This window comes from Talaromyces amestolkiae (genome assembly GCF_001896365.1).
Source record: "Talaromyces amestolkiae strain CIB chromosome Unknown scaffold18.1, whole genome shotgun sequence".
Classification (NCBI taxonomy): domain Eukaryota; kingdom Fungi; phylum Ascomycota; class Eurotiomycetes; order Eurotiales; family Trichocomaceae; genus Talaromyces; species Talaromyces amestolkiae.
Window position 1 is genome coordinate 375563 of NW_024468054.1, and position 14174 is coordinate 389736.

General features: G+C 47.6%; 6 protein-coding genes across 6 annotated transcripts; 3 read left to right on the forward strand and 3 right to left on the reverse strand.

The window, feature by feature from the left end:
* Window positions 1–82: 82 nt before the first annotated feature.
* On the reverse strand, window positions 83–1559 carry BHQ10_008193 (uncharacterized protein; the record flags this gene model as incomplete). Its single annotated transcript, XM_040880971.1, has 2 exons — window positions 83–1202; window positions 1282–1559. 2 exons carry the CDS (start codon window positions 1557–1559, stop codon window positions 83–85), a joined length of 1398 nt encoding a protein of 465 aa, XP_040736695.1.
* Window positions 1560–2336: 777 nt separating this feature from the next.
* On the reverse strand, window positions 2337–3212 carry BHQ10_008194 (uncharacterized protein; the record flags this gene model as incomplete). The annotated part of the gene is made up of 1 exon (XM_040880972.1): window positions 2337–3212. The coding sequence occupies one exon, from the start codon at window positions 3210–3212 to the stop codon at window positions 2337–2339; it is 876 nt and encodes a 291-aa protein (XP_040736696.1).
* Window positions 3213–3492: 280 nt separating this feature from the next.
* BHQ10_008195 (uncharacterized protein) lies at window positions 3493–4263 on the forward strand (the record flags this gene model as incomplete). The annotated part of the gene is made up of 1 exon (XM_040880973.1): window positions 3493–4263. The coding sequence occupies one exon, from the start codon at window positions 3493–3495 to the stop codon at window positions 4261–4263; it is 771 nt and encodes a 256-aa protein (XP_040736697.1).
* Window positions 4264–4374: 111 nt separating this feature from the next.
* On the reverse strand, window positions 4375–8753 carry BHQ10_008196 (uncharacterized protein; the record flags this gene model as incomplete). Its single annotated transcript, XM_040880974.1, has 3 exons — window positions 4375–8320; window positions 8377–8577; window positions 8638–8753. The coding sequence occupies 3 exons, from the start codon at window positions 8751–8753 to the stop codon at window positions 4375–4377; spliced, it is 4263 nt and encodes a 1420-aa protein (XP_040736698.1).
* A 382-nt stretch (window positions 8754–9135) lies between these two features.
* On the forward strand, window positions 9136–11510 carry BHQ10_008197 (uncharacterized protein; the record flags this gene model as incomplete). Its single annotated transcript, XM_040880975.1, has 4 exons — window positions 9136–9519; window positions 9570–9714; window positions 9769–10820; window positions 10872–11510. The coding sequence occupies 4 exons, from the start codon at window positions 9136–9138 to the stop codon at window positions 11508–11510; spliced, it is 2220 nt and encodes a 739-aa protein (XP_040736699.1).
* Window positions 11511–11934: 424 nt separating this feature from the next.
* Window positions 11935–14079, forward strand: BHQ10_008198 (uncharacterized protein; the record flags this gene model as incomplete). The annotated part of the gene is made up of 2 exons (XM_040880976.1): window positions 11935–12402; window positions 12454–14079. 2 exons carry the CDS (start codon window positions 11935–11937, stop codon window positions 14077–14079), a joined length of 2094 nt encoding a protein of 697 aa, XP_040736700.1.
* Window positions 14080–14174: the final 95 nt, after the last annotated feature.

The window sequence follows — 14174 nt, forward strand, 5'->3', positions numbered from 1 at the left end:
ACTTGTGCATCTGTACTCTAAATACACAAATATTGATTTAGCGCATAGTTCAATTAGTATGACTATTAATCTTGGAGGCTGCTTAGATCTGAGCCTTCCACAAACACAGCCTCCTATCATAGAAACTGCTAGAAACGCACACCAACTCCTTTCCCGTCGTAGCATGATCCCTTCCCTTCCATACACCCGAGGCATAATTCATACTTTCATGCTCTGTAAACTGCGACAACACTTCTATATCCCAATCGCCGATTTCGAGATCTGACAAGCGCTTTCTCTTCCAAGAAACTCTCACGATTCTGGTACCAGCATGCATACAGCTCGCCAGAATCAAATATCGCTCTTCCGAGAGTGGTTCTCCGGCAGCCGTTTGCCGCAGGGGGATGACTTCGACGTTGATGACTTGTAGACGCCATACTCCGCCTCCTAGGCGTTTCTCGGCGAGTACAGAGCCCTTGATCGTGGCATGGTAAACGCGGATGTATTCATCATAACTACCCGTCAAAATGATCGGCGCCTGTTTGACCAAATGCGAAATGGGCAGTGGCAAGATAGACGTGACACCGCCCGCAGTATGATGGCGACCTGCATCGTCGGTATTCCTATAATTGCAACTAGGCCATATCTCCTCGAGTTCCCAACTGTGGTGCCCGTCATCAGGATATGCATAACTCTGTGTCCCTAATGTCCCCATATCGTCTCCAGTAAACAAATAGGATTCCTTTCCACCAGGATGCATTGGATTCGCGTATCTGGCCAATGCAACGAACCATGGTTCGATACCTTTTCGGCGCTCGGGCAAATATTCAGTGCATAGGAAATTCCAGCCCCCTCCTTTTTGAGATCCCTTGTTTTTTGCAATGTCGTATGACTTTCCAGGTTCGGGTTGGAGAATAAGAATGCGTGTTATACCATTCGAGAGTGACACCGCAAAGCCATCGGTGTATGGTATTGAGGCTAGTGGAAACCAGTCTTTTGGAAACCAGCTGAAGTACAGAGCCGAAACACCGGGACGTTCCCCCTTTGTTGACCAAAAATGTTGGATTTGTGGCACAGTGCTTCCATCGGTGTTCTCATCCTTCGAGACACTATAGATAGAGATAGAGCCATCACTGCCTACGACGCCGAGGATATGTTGCCGAATTGGGTGAAATTCTATGTCGAAGACGGCAAAGGGGAGAGGTACCACTTGTGTTTGCTTTCTGTACAAACACCAGCAGTTAGCATACCATTCATCTTTCAAAAGCAATGCCCTTTCAAACGAATAGTCAATCAACATACAGTTTAGAGGCTGTGATATCCAGATGCCACAACTGCAAAGATCCTGTCTTTGTCTGCTTGACCGAGCTGGGGGCAGTTTCTTCTTCGTCATTATCTTCTTCGTTTGTTCCACTCTCACTCTTCTTCTCTCCGGCACTTTCTCGAGTCTCTTGAAGCAGATATGTTCCCACAACAAAGTAGTTGGGGTCGACCGGGCAGAACTCCAGACAACTTGGTGGCTCATCGAGATACTCGGTCACCAACGACGATATAGTCTTTGGCGGGGCTTCTTCCGACATTGTGCGGGTCTTTTGGGGACAGAGGCGGTAGATGAGCCGCAACTGATACGAGAAGAATACCCTTTTCTGAAGATAGATAGAGGCTTATGTGGGATTGCGGAAGAAGTAGTATTCTAGGCGGGTTGTACCTCTGCTCAACAAGCTAGAGCGGAGGGGAAGAGAGTAAGCGAGCTCGAATTATAGAGTGCAGTGGGAGTCACGTGTGCATATCAGTTGACTTTTTGTCCTCTCTTATGCAAGTCCAGTATGTTGCGTGCTTTATACCTGGGAAAAATTATTGTAGATGGAAAGAAGAATGTTTCGCAGTGATCACGAATTCAATATAGAGACAACCTGTCGGCGTCGAAGTAGTTTGATCCCTGATGTCAATTATGCTAGTAGCAAAGTATATGTTACTACGTCCAAGCTTGTAGAAAGGCTTCGGAACTGTGGGTATAATCAAAAGCTGAAGTTTTGCTTGACGGTCTGTTGATAATTTTGGTGGTGAGATCGCGGGCCGTCAGCACATTTTACGGTCCGTAAAGCTTATCGCGATAAGATTTTGCGGTCCTTTATCGATAAGACTTTTGGTGGCTTATCCCTATACGGTATAGCGCACTTTTCCAGCCAAGCGTGGCCGACTGTTCGGAGCTTGTATATCACCTGTATTTGGAGGGAAATGACCATAGGAGAATCATCCAAGACGGGCTATGGCGGTATGAGTAAGGCTGGGGAAATGTGGCATGATCCTGCTGGCCCAGCCTGTATCAATGAAAGTCATAGCTCTCCGGATTGAGCTCATGCGGACTCTGTTTCTTTCTCTTTCATAATCTCTTCACAAGCTGCCCGCAATTCCTCGACCCCTTTGACTCCCTTCCAAGATTGCAAAAGCTTGTCGATCTCTGCCCAGTCCTCCTGCGCCTTCTCTGATTGCCCGTCGCGCAGATACTGCCTGAGGCGATCGGGTGTTCCCAACGCCCACTCCACAGTCTCTTGCTCAGCTGTCTTATTCCTCGTCGCCTTGCTTTTCGCATCTTGAACTCTGCGACGGAGTTCTTCCCCTTCCTTGATCAAGCCACTAGCAGTTTCGGCAACAAATGCCACAGCCGGACCGAGTGTTTTTGTCATTGTCAATGGTGCTCCGCGCTCCTCCATGCTCCGTCGCATTGTTCCAATAGTCTCAACAGCGCGAATCAATTTGGAGTAATTATCATAAACTAGAGCTTTCCGCTCGCCATCTAGCGTACGTATATCACCCACCAAAGTATTCTCTGCCTTTAGGACCGTCGATAGAGATGAGGTAGCCAATAGCTGGTCAATATATTGCTGTGCATCGAAATCAGGGCTGTCTAGCTCGGAGGTGACCGTAATCGAAGGTGATCCCGAAAGCTCGCTTGCACCCGTCGTACGAGGAGCACCCGTAGGAGACGCAGAGGTAAGTGCTTCGTCTCCCGTCGACGATTTGATATTATAATAATCCCTGAGAGCGGCACGATTTCGACGTTGAGCTGGAGACACTGCGCGGGCTATAGATGAACCCACGTTGTTATTGATTCCGAGTCCGCTGACGCTGGCATTGGGATTCAAGTTGTTATCTATGGACGGCCGGCGAGATGATATCGACGTGGCGTGTGAAGATGTGGTGGATAAACGGGGGGACGATATGGTTGACATTTTTTATGATCAAATTTTAAGCGGTGAATAAAGCTTAGGAGTGAGCGACAACGACAAATAGTATTGTAAAGAGAGAGCAATGAGAATTGTTGAAGCTGAAGATCACGGAGAGGGAAGCTGCGATCCGCAAGTCGCAAGAGAAGCTGGCGGGACCCACTCTGCTCCTTCCCCGGAATTAAAGATGAAAAGCTCCGTCAGCAAATAACAACCTCAGTGACAAACCCGAGTCTCGCAATATCTAGTCGAACAAATATCCTGTTGCTGCGCCGGCACCTTCATCATGTCCTCAACCGAAGAACACATTAAAGCCCAGCTCCTAAACACCAAAGCACTCCCGGTATCCACAGCATGGATCTCCAATTTCTTAGCATCCATTTCCCAGAATCAACAAAGAGCTCCAGCCTCGGCACTAGCCCAGACAGCTCTTTTCCGCATTCTAACAACTGATTTCACCAAGACATTATCAACCTCCACACCATCTACCATGCTTCCTAGAGACATTTCCGACCCATCTATCAAAGAGCGACGCCTATCTGGTTCGGTACCCGTTCAGGTCCTTGATATTGAAGATATTGGCTCAAGTATGTGGTCTCAGGTAGAGAAGATAGAGCAGGTCGAGCGAGGAGAGACTATTCGCGGGCGAGAGATTGTGAGGAATGTGAATGTGGATGATGCCGATAACGCCAACGAGGGAACTGCGAACAACGCGTCAAGATCGACGGGAAATACGACGTCGAATGGACCGCATCGGCTCATCTTACAAGATGCGGCTGGCACGAAGGTTGTTGCGGTAGAGTATAAGGATATCAACGGTATCTCTATCGAGAAGCTTTCTATTGGCGCGAAGCTTGTTCTGAAGGACATCATTGTGGCAAGAGGAATGGCCCTACTCACGCCAGAAACCGTCGTCCTACTAGGAGGGAAGATTGAAGCCTGGGATACGACATGGCGACAAAAGAGAAAAGAAGTCTTATTGGCGAAAATCGAAGCTTTATATGCAGAACAAAACGGAACCGCTGCTAATGGGGATGCGCTGGAAGAGCAAATTTAGTCTTTTCTATGCATTCGTCTCAAGCGAATGTTTTGACATCTAGTTGATATGGGTATCTTATCTACATGCAACATTTTATATCGATGCAACGTCCTCCTAATCGAGACGACTTCACACGGCACCCGACAAACTCTCGTTCAGGCTCTCCCATCCATCAGCTTTCCAAGGAGCCACCATGATGCCCCGCAATGAGTCTCCAATGGTGCCTGTTTGGGCATATGCTTCGCACAAATCGACCGCATCCAACCCACCCTGAGGAGGAATATTTCTAAGAGCAGTCTTTACAGCTATTGTCGCTGGGTGCAGTTCTCCTGTAGCGGCTGTAAGCTCCATCCAGCCTTGAGGCAATCCAGGAGCGAGCATGACAGCTCGAGATGCTTCAATCACGAGTCGTTCTGCCTCTGGTATGTCACTATCCGCGCTGAAACCCATAGCAGAGATTGCCGATAGTAGTTTGACTACTCGTGCCCGGTCGTGGATCTCGATATCGTCTCTCGTCCTCATATTTTCAAGATCAGCATGAACCGCTTCAATTGCATCCTCATCCCCATCAAGAAGCGCAACTGCGCCCAAGAAAGTGACAGCGCCGATGTGTTCTGGATTCTTTTCGACAGTCTCAAATAATTGATCACGAGCAACATTCCGCTCCTCCTCTCCACCTTTTGCCCATAGCACTTGTGCAAGAAGGCATACCACCTCGGGATCGTTTTCCGCTTCATGAAGCGCATCACGAAACATATCAATGGCCTGATCCATTGATTTTAGGTAATAATAGGCTAAGCCGGCAGTGAGATGTGCTGATAGTCGAAGGCTTGACACCGTGCCCGGATCAGGGGTAGCTAGACTATCATCTCCCGACAGTGTTAGCGCAAGTTCTGCCTTCTCTACAGCCTGTTCATATTCGTGATTGGCAAGATGTACACGGGCGATATCTGCATTTGCAAGTGCAAAGCGAACTAGAGATGACGATGACTCAGCCACTTCATATTCCGCTTCTACACCAGTGCAGACAACACCGAGAGCAGACTCGGCTTGCGCATACTCGCCAATCCGCTCGGCGAATAAGGCAGAAAGATGCTCAAATGATAGAGCAGAGGGCTCCTGGAAGTGTAACTGTTGGAGCGCGAAGTAAGGTTGAATCAGTTGCGATAATTCATTTGATATTGAAGCATCTTCAAGCAATCGATCGAATAGGCTGAGAGTATATTGTTTCTTTGTCAATGTTGAAGATGATGCAGAAATTTCAAATCCATGTCTGAACAAAGCTCGCGCTTCTGATGGATCGCCATAAAGAAGTGCTACAATACCTTGGCCAAGCCAAGCTGGGGCATAGTCAGGATCAGCAGATTGTCCTCGAGTGAATGCCTCATTTGCAAGCTGCAAATCATTGTTGATCAGATAGAAAGCACCAAGATTCGTCCAGTTCTGAGCACTTCTGTCGTTCAGATGAAGACTGCGAACAAATGCGTGCTGCGCAACTTTCGGACTGAGTGAAGCTGTCACGACGCCCAAGGAATTCCAGAACTCGGAATTACCTGCCTCAAGTTCAATAGCCTGTTTAAAGCATCTGATGGCTCCTTTGAGAAACTTCTTTGTATGCCGCTTCTCCTTCTTTGTGTTAGGTTCACCTTCAATACATCTGTAAGCTCTGTATTCGGCCCATCCGAGGTTGTACCAAGAGACTGCTTGGCCATGTCTGTCGTTTGCGGACACATACACCGCTCGCTTGTATGCTAGGATGGACGCATATATGCAGAGGTCTGAAGATGAAGATAGACCTTCCTCGGAGGCATTGAAGATCACATGATTGCTACCCACGTCATCTGTATCGGCTAGTATATTGTACACACCATCTAGCGCATCGATACTCAAAAGGGACTGTAGTTCTGAAGGGTGGAGATGTCCTGATTTAGCCTTGATGTAGGAGAAGATGGCACACGCGTCACCTGCTGCTTTCCATAGATTGAAAACATTTGGTGTCTCTTTCGCCATCACGATAGCTATTTCCAAAGCCCTATGCGCCGACTTTGCTGCGTCGTTGAACAGTCCAGTATCAAGATTTTTCCATGAGCTTTCTGTTAGAGTCTGGAGAAGGGCGATCATCACTCCGAACTCGTTGGGGCGAATGGTTAGTACATCCTCATATCTGGCAATCGCATCATCGTACTCTCCCAATTCTCTCTTAACATTAGCTAGCATATATTTCGAGAACCAGATATTGTTACTCTCACTCTTAGAAAGAGTTGCCTCCAATGCCTCAGCATGCTCGAAAGCTTTCGTAGCAGCAATGTACCTGCCCGAATTATGATAGCTCTCTCCAAGTCCAACCCATGAGTGATAGTCGCCTGGAGAAATTCGCAAAGCTGCCTGGTAGGATACAATGCTTTTTGTGTACTGCTGTTTGTTCAGTTGCACAACACCTAGCGCCGCATAAGGCCAGCTGTGACCCTTACGCTTAGATCCTGGGGCAGGTTTTGCCTTGCCAGAATCGACCACACGTTGGGCTACTGCTTCAACAAGATCCCATTCTTGTTTATTGGCAAACGCTTTTGCTAGTCTTTCAGCCGCTTCAATCTCGGATGAAGACAGCTCGAATGCCTTATGGAAGCATCGTTTCGCTCGGGATTTGTCTTTTTTGTAGTCGGCATAGTATATTCCCAGCCTAGTATAAGCCGGTGCATAGTTCAGATCGGCTTGGATCGAGGCCAAGAAGCTAGCATATGCTCCACTGCGATCCTTTCGAGCAGCAGCAGATGGATCTAACTCCCATTGACAATGTCCAATACGATAAAGAATCTCAGCTTTGAACTCTCGAGTCTGCGTTTCATCATCTCCAATTTCAGCAAGCACATCTTGCAACATCTCCAATCCACTTTCAAGGTCTCCGTTGAGTGCTGTACACCAAGCCAGCTCTGACCGAATCTTGACGTTAGATGGGTCACGTTCTCGGGCCCGTCGCAAGAAGTTGAAGGCTTCTTCATAATCGTGATCTTCCTCTAAGATCAATCCAATTCCCAACAAACATTTTGTATTCTTGGGTTTTCTTTTCAAGATACTTTCGAATATGCTCTTTGCCTCGGGGTGATTGCGAGGTGACTGATACGAGATTAATGCAGTCGCTAAAGTAGTATTGACGTAGTCGGTAGTATGTCCAAGGCCTAGACCCGTGTTCTTGGTGATATTCTTGATGATCGAAATGCCCTTGCGCGCAACCTCGACTGCGCTTGCATACTCCTCCAAGTTCAAGTAAAGTTGAGCCATAATCCGATGGGATATTATCGAGTCTGAAGATTGTTCAAGGCCACTGGACATCAAAATCAACCTGTCTTCGACTGCTAGCTCTGCAACTTCCGCGACCTCTGCTTTCTCATCGCTTAATTCAGCTTGAGCTGATTCTTGTAACTCTGTTTCCGTGGGGAAAGGTGATAGATCGCCCTTCAAAAATCCTTGTATGACCTTGCTGAGACCATTTTCTGGGAAAAACTCCGTGAAATCGCGAAGAAGGATAGGATCCCACTCCGAGAAATCTTCAACATCTTTCCATTCAAGCTCAATCGTCCAAGCGAGAAGAAACGGGTGCTTGATTATGACCATATCCCGCGCTAGGCGAATCAGCTCCTCACGTTTTCCAGATTTTTGTTCTTGTGGCAGGACTAGCAGCAAGTCATACGCTCGTTGTAGAAGCCGCTCCTCAGTTTGATGTCTAATCTCATCATTGCCAGTCCAGTCGATGAGACCTTTGTAGTATTGTTCGAGTTCTGGATTGGTAAGAGCCTCTCGCTTGACTTCCGAAGTGACCTGGTCGATTCTTGCGCCGAGACGGGTACGTCTTTCGCCGATTTCACGATTGATGAACTCTTTTTCCTCGGCCTCGGTAAGCTCTATTAATCTTGAGTATGTATCTGCGGGATGAGGGATCCTTCCTTCGAGTGAAGGATACAGAGGGCATGTTGGGAGTTGTATATGCAGAGCTTGCTTTTGTTGCGCGCGATTTCCGTTTTTTCTGGTAAATTTCACGAATTTGTCCACGACGTCGACACACCGATCGCGCTCATCACTTTGTATCCAACTGGATTAGCAACCTAACTCTGTGCAACGGAGAAAAACACATACTTCTCTGCTAGTATTTGCCCTAGCTTCACGGTAACATCACGATAAGCATCAAGCTTGTTGGACCCTTGTTTTTCGTACAAGGTTATCAGTCCCTGCCATGCTGTCTTGTCCGTGTCCTTGATGCGAGATGCGGCGAGATACGATGACTCTGCTTCTTCGGTCTTGCCGAGTTTGTCTTGTGCAAGCCCTAGAAAAACATGTCTGTCATGAAGAAAAGTCAGTTTGTCGCACCTGAGGTTTTGAGGTTTGTCCCGCACTCACGCATGATAGTTCGTGGAATCCCGATCGATCAAATCCTTTGCCTTGGAAGCTGCAAGCTCGAAGTCTTTGCTGTCCAATGCTGACTTGACAGCCTTTAGAGCAGCCTTTCCGGACATTTCAAACTTGGAGAACGAAGGTGTTCATCTTCTGTCTCGGAGTGGTGTAGTTTTGTGGGTTTAGTACGAGCAATGCGATGTGGGGAAGGAGCGGAGATACGTCACGGAGCTCTCCTTCTTTAGTGACAGTCCCTTATCGCCAACCCGTTAGTTAGCTTTATCGCTGTCAAGGAGTGTCAGGTGCACTCTTGTAACTACATCAACTCTCGTTATTTGTCTCAAGTACATCTTCATTGATCCTCGTCTCAAGTTCCTTTGGTGAGGAAGCATTGGCTTGAGTTTTGCTTTTTGTATGACCCAGTTGAACTCCGTCTTGGAGCGGACTGATTCTGGAACCTTTCGAGGCAGACACAATTTAACCTAAGAACCACGGTGATCCAAAATGGCACCTCTCCGCTTGCACATCGAAGGACATAAGTTTCGTGATCCATACCACCGAGAAATCACTTTAAGAGGAATCAACGTCGCAGGCGACGCGAAATACCCGAAGAATCCAGACACTCCATCCCATGTCGCGGAAGGCTTTCTCGATGGCGACAATGTCTCGTTTGTTGGTCGACCTTTCAGCTTAGAGGAAGCTCCGTTACATTTCGGCAGATTGCGCAAATGGGGGTACAATACGATTCGATATATCTTCACTTGGGAGGCTATCGAGCACTCTGGGCCAGGAAAGTACGACGATGAATGGGTTGCGTATACTATCGAGGTCTTGCGTATCGCTAAACAATACAATTTCTATGTCTTCATGGACCCCCATCAAGATGTTGTACGTACAGGCCGGTCTATCTCGAAGCACGAGTTGAGCTGATGATATAGTGGTCACGATTCTCCGGCGGTTCCGGTGCTCCATTATGGACGCTGTATGCCGCAGGCTTCAATCCCGAGAGTTTCAACAAGACTCAAGCAGCCTTGGTTCATAACACATGGCCCAACCCGTCCGAATTCCCGAAGATGATCTGGAGTACGAATTATACTCGACTCGTATGTCAGACTATATTCACACTGTTCTGGGCAGGTCGAGACTTTGCGCCTAAGGCTATTATTGATGGACGAAACATTCAAGACTACTTGCAAGAACACTACATTGCGGCTTGCAGATACCTCGCTCTGAAGATTCATGATGCCGGAGATCTAGAGGATGAGGTCGTCATTGGATGGGAGTCTCTCAATGAGCCGAATCGAGGACTAGTCGGATACCAGGATATCAACGTGGTTCCTCCTGAACAACAACTCCAACTCGGAACTTCACCCACTGCATTTCAAGCCATTCTAAACGGGTCTGGTCGCGCCTGTGAAATGAGTACATGGGCTTTTGGGAGCTTTGGCCCTTATGAGACTGGAAAAGAACTAGTCGATCCGGAGGGCGAGTCTGCATGGTTACCCGCTGATTACGATGATACCAAATACGGCTGGAAAAGGGACCCCAATTGGAGACTCGGGATATGTATATGGGCACAACATGGCGTCTGGGATCCCTCCACAGACGAACTGCTGCAGGGTAATTACTTTTCTAAGGTTCCCAAAACAGGGGAACCTCTGAATTACGATGTCTTCACCAACACATATTTCATGGATCACTACAGGGCCTTTCGAGATGCTATACGGAGTGTGCACTCGAATTGCATACTCTTGAACCAACCCCCAGTCATGGAAGTGCCTCCCAAGCTCAAAGGAACTGAAGATGACGACCCAAATATGGTGCATGCGGCGCACTACTATGATGGACTGACACTACTCACAAAGCATTGGAATCGTATGTATAATGTTGACGTGATAGGTGTTCTTCGCGGGAAGTACTGGACGCCAGCGTTTGCTGTCAAAGTGGGAGAAACTGCCATACGCAACTGCTTGCGCAATCAGCTCAAATTTCTACGTGACGAAAGTTTCGAGCGCATGGGAGATCATCCGATGATCTTCAGTGAAATTGGCATTCCTTATGACATGGACGATAAGAGTGCATATAAGACGGGCGACTACAGCAGTCAGATAAGCGCAATGGATGCCAATCACTTTGCACTAGAAGGTAGTGGGTCGAACGGCTTCACACTATGGGTTTATGCAACTCAGGTATATGCATTTCGCTATCAGAGCATTATCTTTGCTAACTTGGTGTCATAGAATGACCATGAATGGGGAGATCAATGGAACGGAGAAGATCTTTCTATATATTCTAGAGATGACCTTGAACTTCCATCTTCCCTGAGTGATTCGACCTTGACACTCGACCGTAATTCGCCCTCATTCTCTCAGAGCAGCAGCTCGATTGACAATGGCAAAATCACTCATCATAATATCAAGAATGTCATAGAGACCCCAAGCTTTTCTCGGCAGGCATCTAAAGCATCTTCTGAGCCAGAAGGAAAGCCGGGATTCAGGGCAGCAGAGGCATATATTCGGCCTAGTGCTGTTTACACAAACGGCGACCTCCTCGCTCAAGGATTTGATCTCAAGAGCTGCAAATTTACGCTGTCGCTCTATGCGGACAAGCCGACTACCCAGGAAGCGCCTACTGAGATCTATTTGCCAGAATTTCACTTCCCTGCTGCAGAAATTGGCGTTACCGTGAGCGGAGGGAAGTGGACCACTGAGAACCGAGAAGAGTCTTCTTATTCGTTCCAAGTTCTCAAATGGTGGCATGGCGAAGGAGACCAATACATCACAATACAAGGGATCAAGCGCAGAGCGAGTGGTCTCATCATCAGCCCTGAGGATGAATCTTACCTGGACCAGTGCCAAAAGAACTGCTCCGTGATGTAAACGATTTTCTTATTTGTTTCCGCCTTTTCTTTACTGATCACCTAGGTCATTTTGCAAGCGAAATTTTGTATGTATACGTCAATTATGCAAGTTGCTTCATCTGCGTATGATTTGAGAGACATGAGATTGAAGTATCCTACGAGTCGTAAATTTTTGAAGCTTTTCGGAGTGGTTCGGACACACAGATCCGTGCCGGCAAGTCGGGGCTTACCGCGCCCGAAAGCGTTCGGCCCCGATCCCGAGCAACGAACGGCCGACTGCTGCCTTGTGGCCTCGTAGATCCCTTAGGCCGCTATTCCGCTTTGGGAAAGAGCGGCCAACATTTCTAATCGAGTCGAGACGTCAGAGCCATCAGAGACATATTGCTTCATCCTTTCTGGCTATTGAACTATGTTACCTAATTCATATCGCATCACTGTGCAACATGCTTGATCACCAGAAATTCGAAAAGCTTAAACTAAACGACAAAGCGGCGCCTGCCAAACCTGTACGCCGTCGACAGCGGCAGACTCTTTCGTGTCTCCCCTGTCGCCGGCTCAAAGTAAAATGTGATCGTGGCCATCCCTGTCGCCATTGCGTTTGGAGCGACAGAGCCGCAAGCTGTCGCTATGCACCATTCCCAACCGCGCAGTCGAACGGTGCAACGTCGTCGGATGAAGACCAGTGTGGCAAATCAAGTCAATCACCTCTAGCACCAATTGACAAATCGAAACCTGCACTTATTTTACCCAAGACAGAGCCAGATATTTCTGTATTCTCTGTATCGTCACCGGCGATGACTACGACGTCGTCCAAGAGTGAAGAGTCTATAAAATCATCATTCGCTGACCCGTATAATAGCTGGAACTCCAAATTCCGAGGGTCAACACATTGGCTCACAGTTTCCCGACAGGTACTGCACATTTTACCTACTTATTTTGTTCGCTGTACTAATTTTGTGCAGATTCAATATGGACACAAGTCCTTGGAACTTAACCCACTCTTTCAGGTTCTGGAAGACGTGTTCCACAAGATCACAAATAATGTTCAAGCTTCCATATTCCATTCTAATTATCCATTTGGAAGCGGATACTCAGAGCACGCCCCTAGTAAGAGAGAGGTTCTGAGCTTCATACCGGATCGCCCGACAGTCGTGTTTTTGATTGGCGTTTATATGAATACGATAGAGAGGACTCATCCGATGCTCCATCCGCCAACGTTCTACGAAGAACTGAATAGATTCTGGGAAGATCCGGCGGCAGTAGAGGATGACTGGTTGGCACAATTGCTCGTCATGTTAGGACTAAGTCATCACATGTCGCGAGGTGTCAACATAACCTCAGATGAAGAGGCAACATTGAAGAAGTACTTTCGCGGTGCCGAAACATGTCTCAAGAACACGCTTTTTCTGATAGCTCCGAACCCCGTCTCGTTGCGAACTCTGTGTATGATGGTATTGGCCAGACGCATCCTTGCGTCCAGTTGTCTCGAGCTTGATGCATGCGGCCCTCTAATGGCTATTATTTTGAGATCGGCTATTGGAATTGGTCTCAACGTAGACCCTCAAAATGACATCAGCGACAGTACCACATTGTTTGACAGAGAATCACGCAGAAAACTGTGGACGACTATTGCATTGATGGGAACGAGCGTCTCGGTCTTGACGGGGACGCCATTCGCACTTCGATCGTCTGATGTCAATACTCAGCCGCCTATGAACTTGAACTATACAGATTTGAGTGCTTCTCTTCAAGACTACCCCATCGCACGACAACCTACAGAATTTACGGACTCTACGTTCTCTATCATCGTGGCACAGGCGTTTCAACTTGCTTTTGACACAGTGGCTCATGCGAACTCGCCATCTACACATCTCCCGTATGAGGACGTCCTCATTTACAGCGTTAAAATTAAGAATTTGCTCCTGGAAACATCCCAGTTATACCACCAATCTGGACCAGTTCCACTAGAAGACTGGAAGCAGGATCAACTATTCATGCTGGAAATATATCTACGGCGCATTCTACTTGCACTTCACTCCGTGTACGGCCTGCGACCAAACGCCGACGTGGAGTACCCAATCTCATATTGGTCTACGCTGGAATCCGCCTTGGCTCTACTTGTTATCCAGAGGCAGCTTTCAGAAGACTTAAACAGTCCTGAGGGTCGAGTGTGGCTGGGCGAATATTACAAACACGACTTTTACGCCGCAACATTGACGATCTGTCTGATTGTGACTCGCAACGATGCTCTAGCCATGGACATGAAATCCAACGGGTCATCACAAACCAACATTGAGATTCCGCAACGCGAAACGATTCTTCAAACTTTGATTGTCTGCCGCGAAATCTGGGCACGCCGAATTTGCCAGACATACTGCCATTTCCTGTCCCACCTGAACCTGGGAACTATCATTGGAAGCATGGTGACTTTGAGAGGCAAGCATAATGGTACGTGTCTCGAGGTGTATAGAGAGAGTCTCCGCGATAGTCTTCGTATGTTGAAGAACTGTCCCTGTGGGAATTGTGCGATTGATGCGACTAGTGTGAAGGGATCGTTCTTGAATCATCCTGAATATCTAGCAGTCTAGTCTTCACCAGGGCTTAGATGATTTATGTATATATACGCGATGTAACGATATAGATATCCACTCTGATAACATTGTTCCAAATCTCCATTATACCT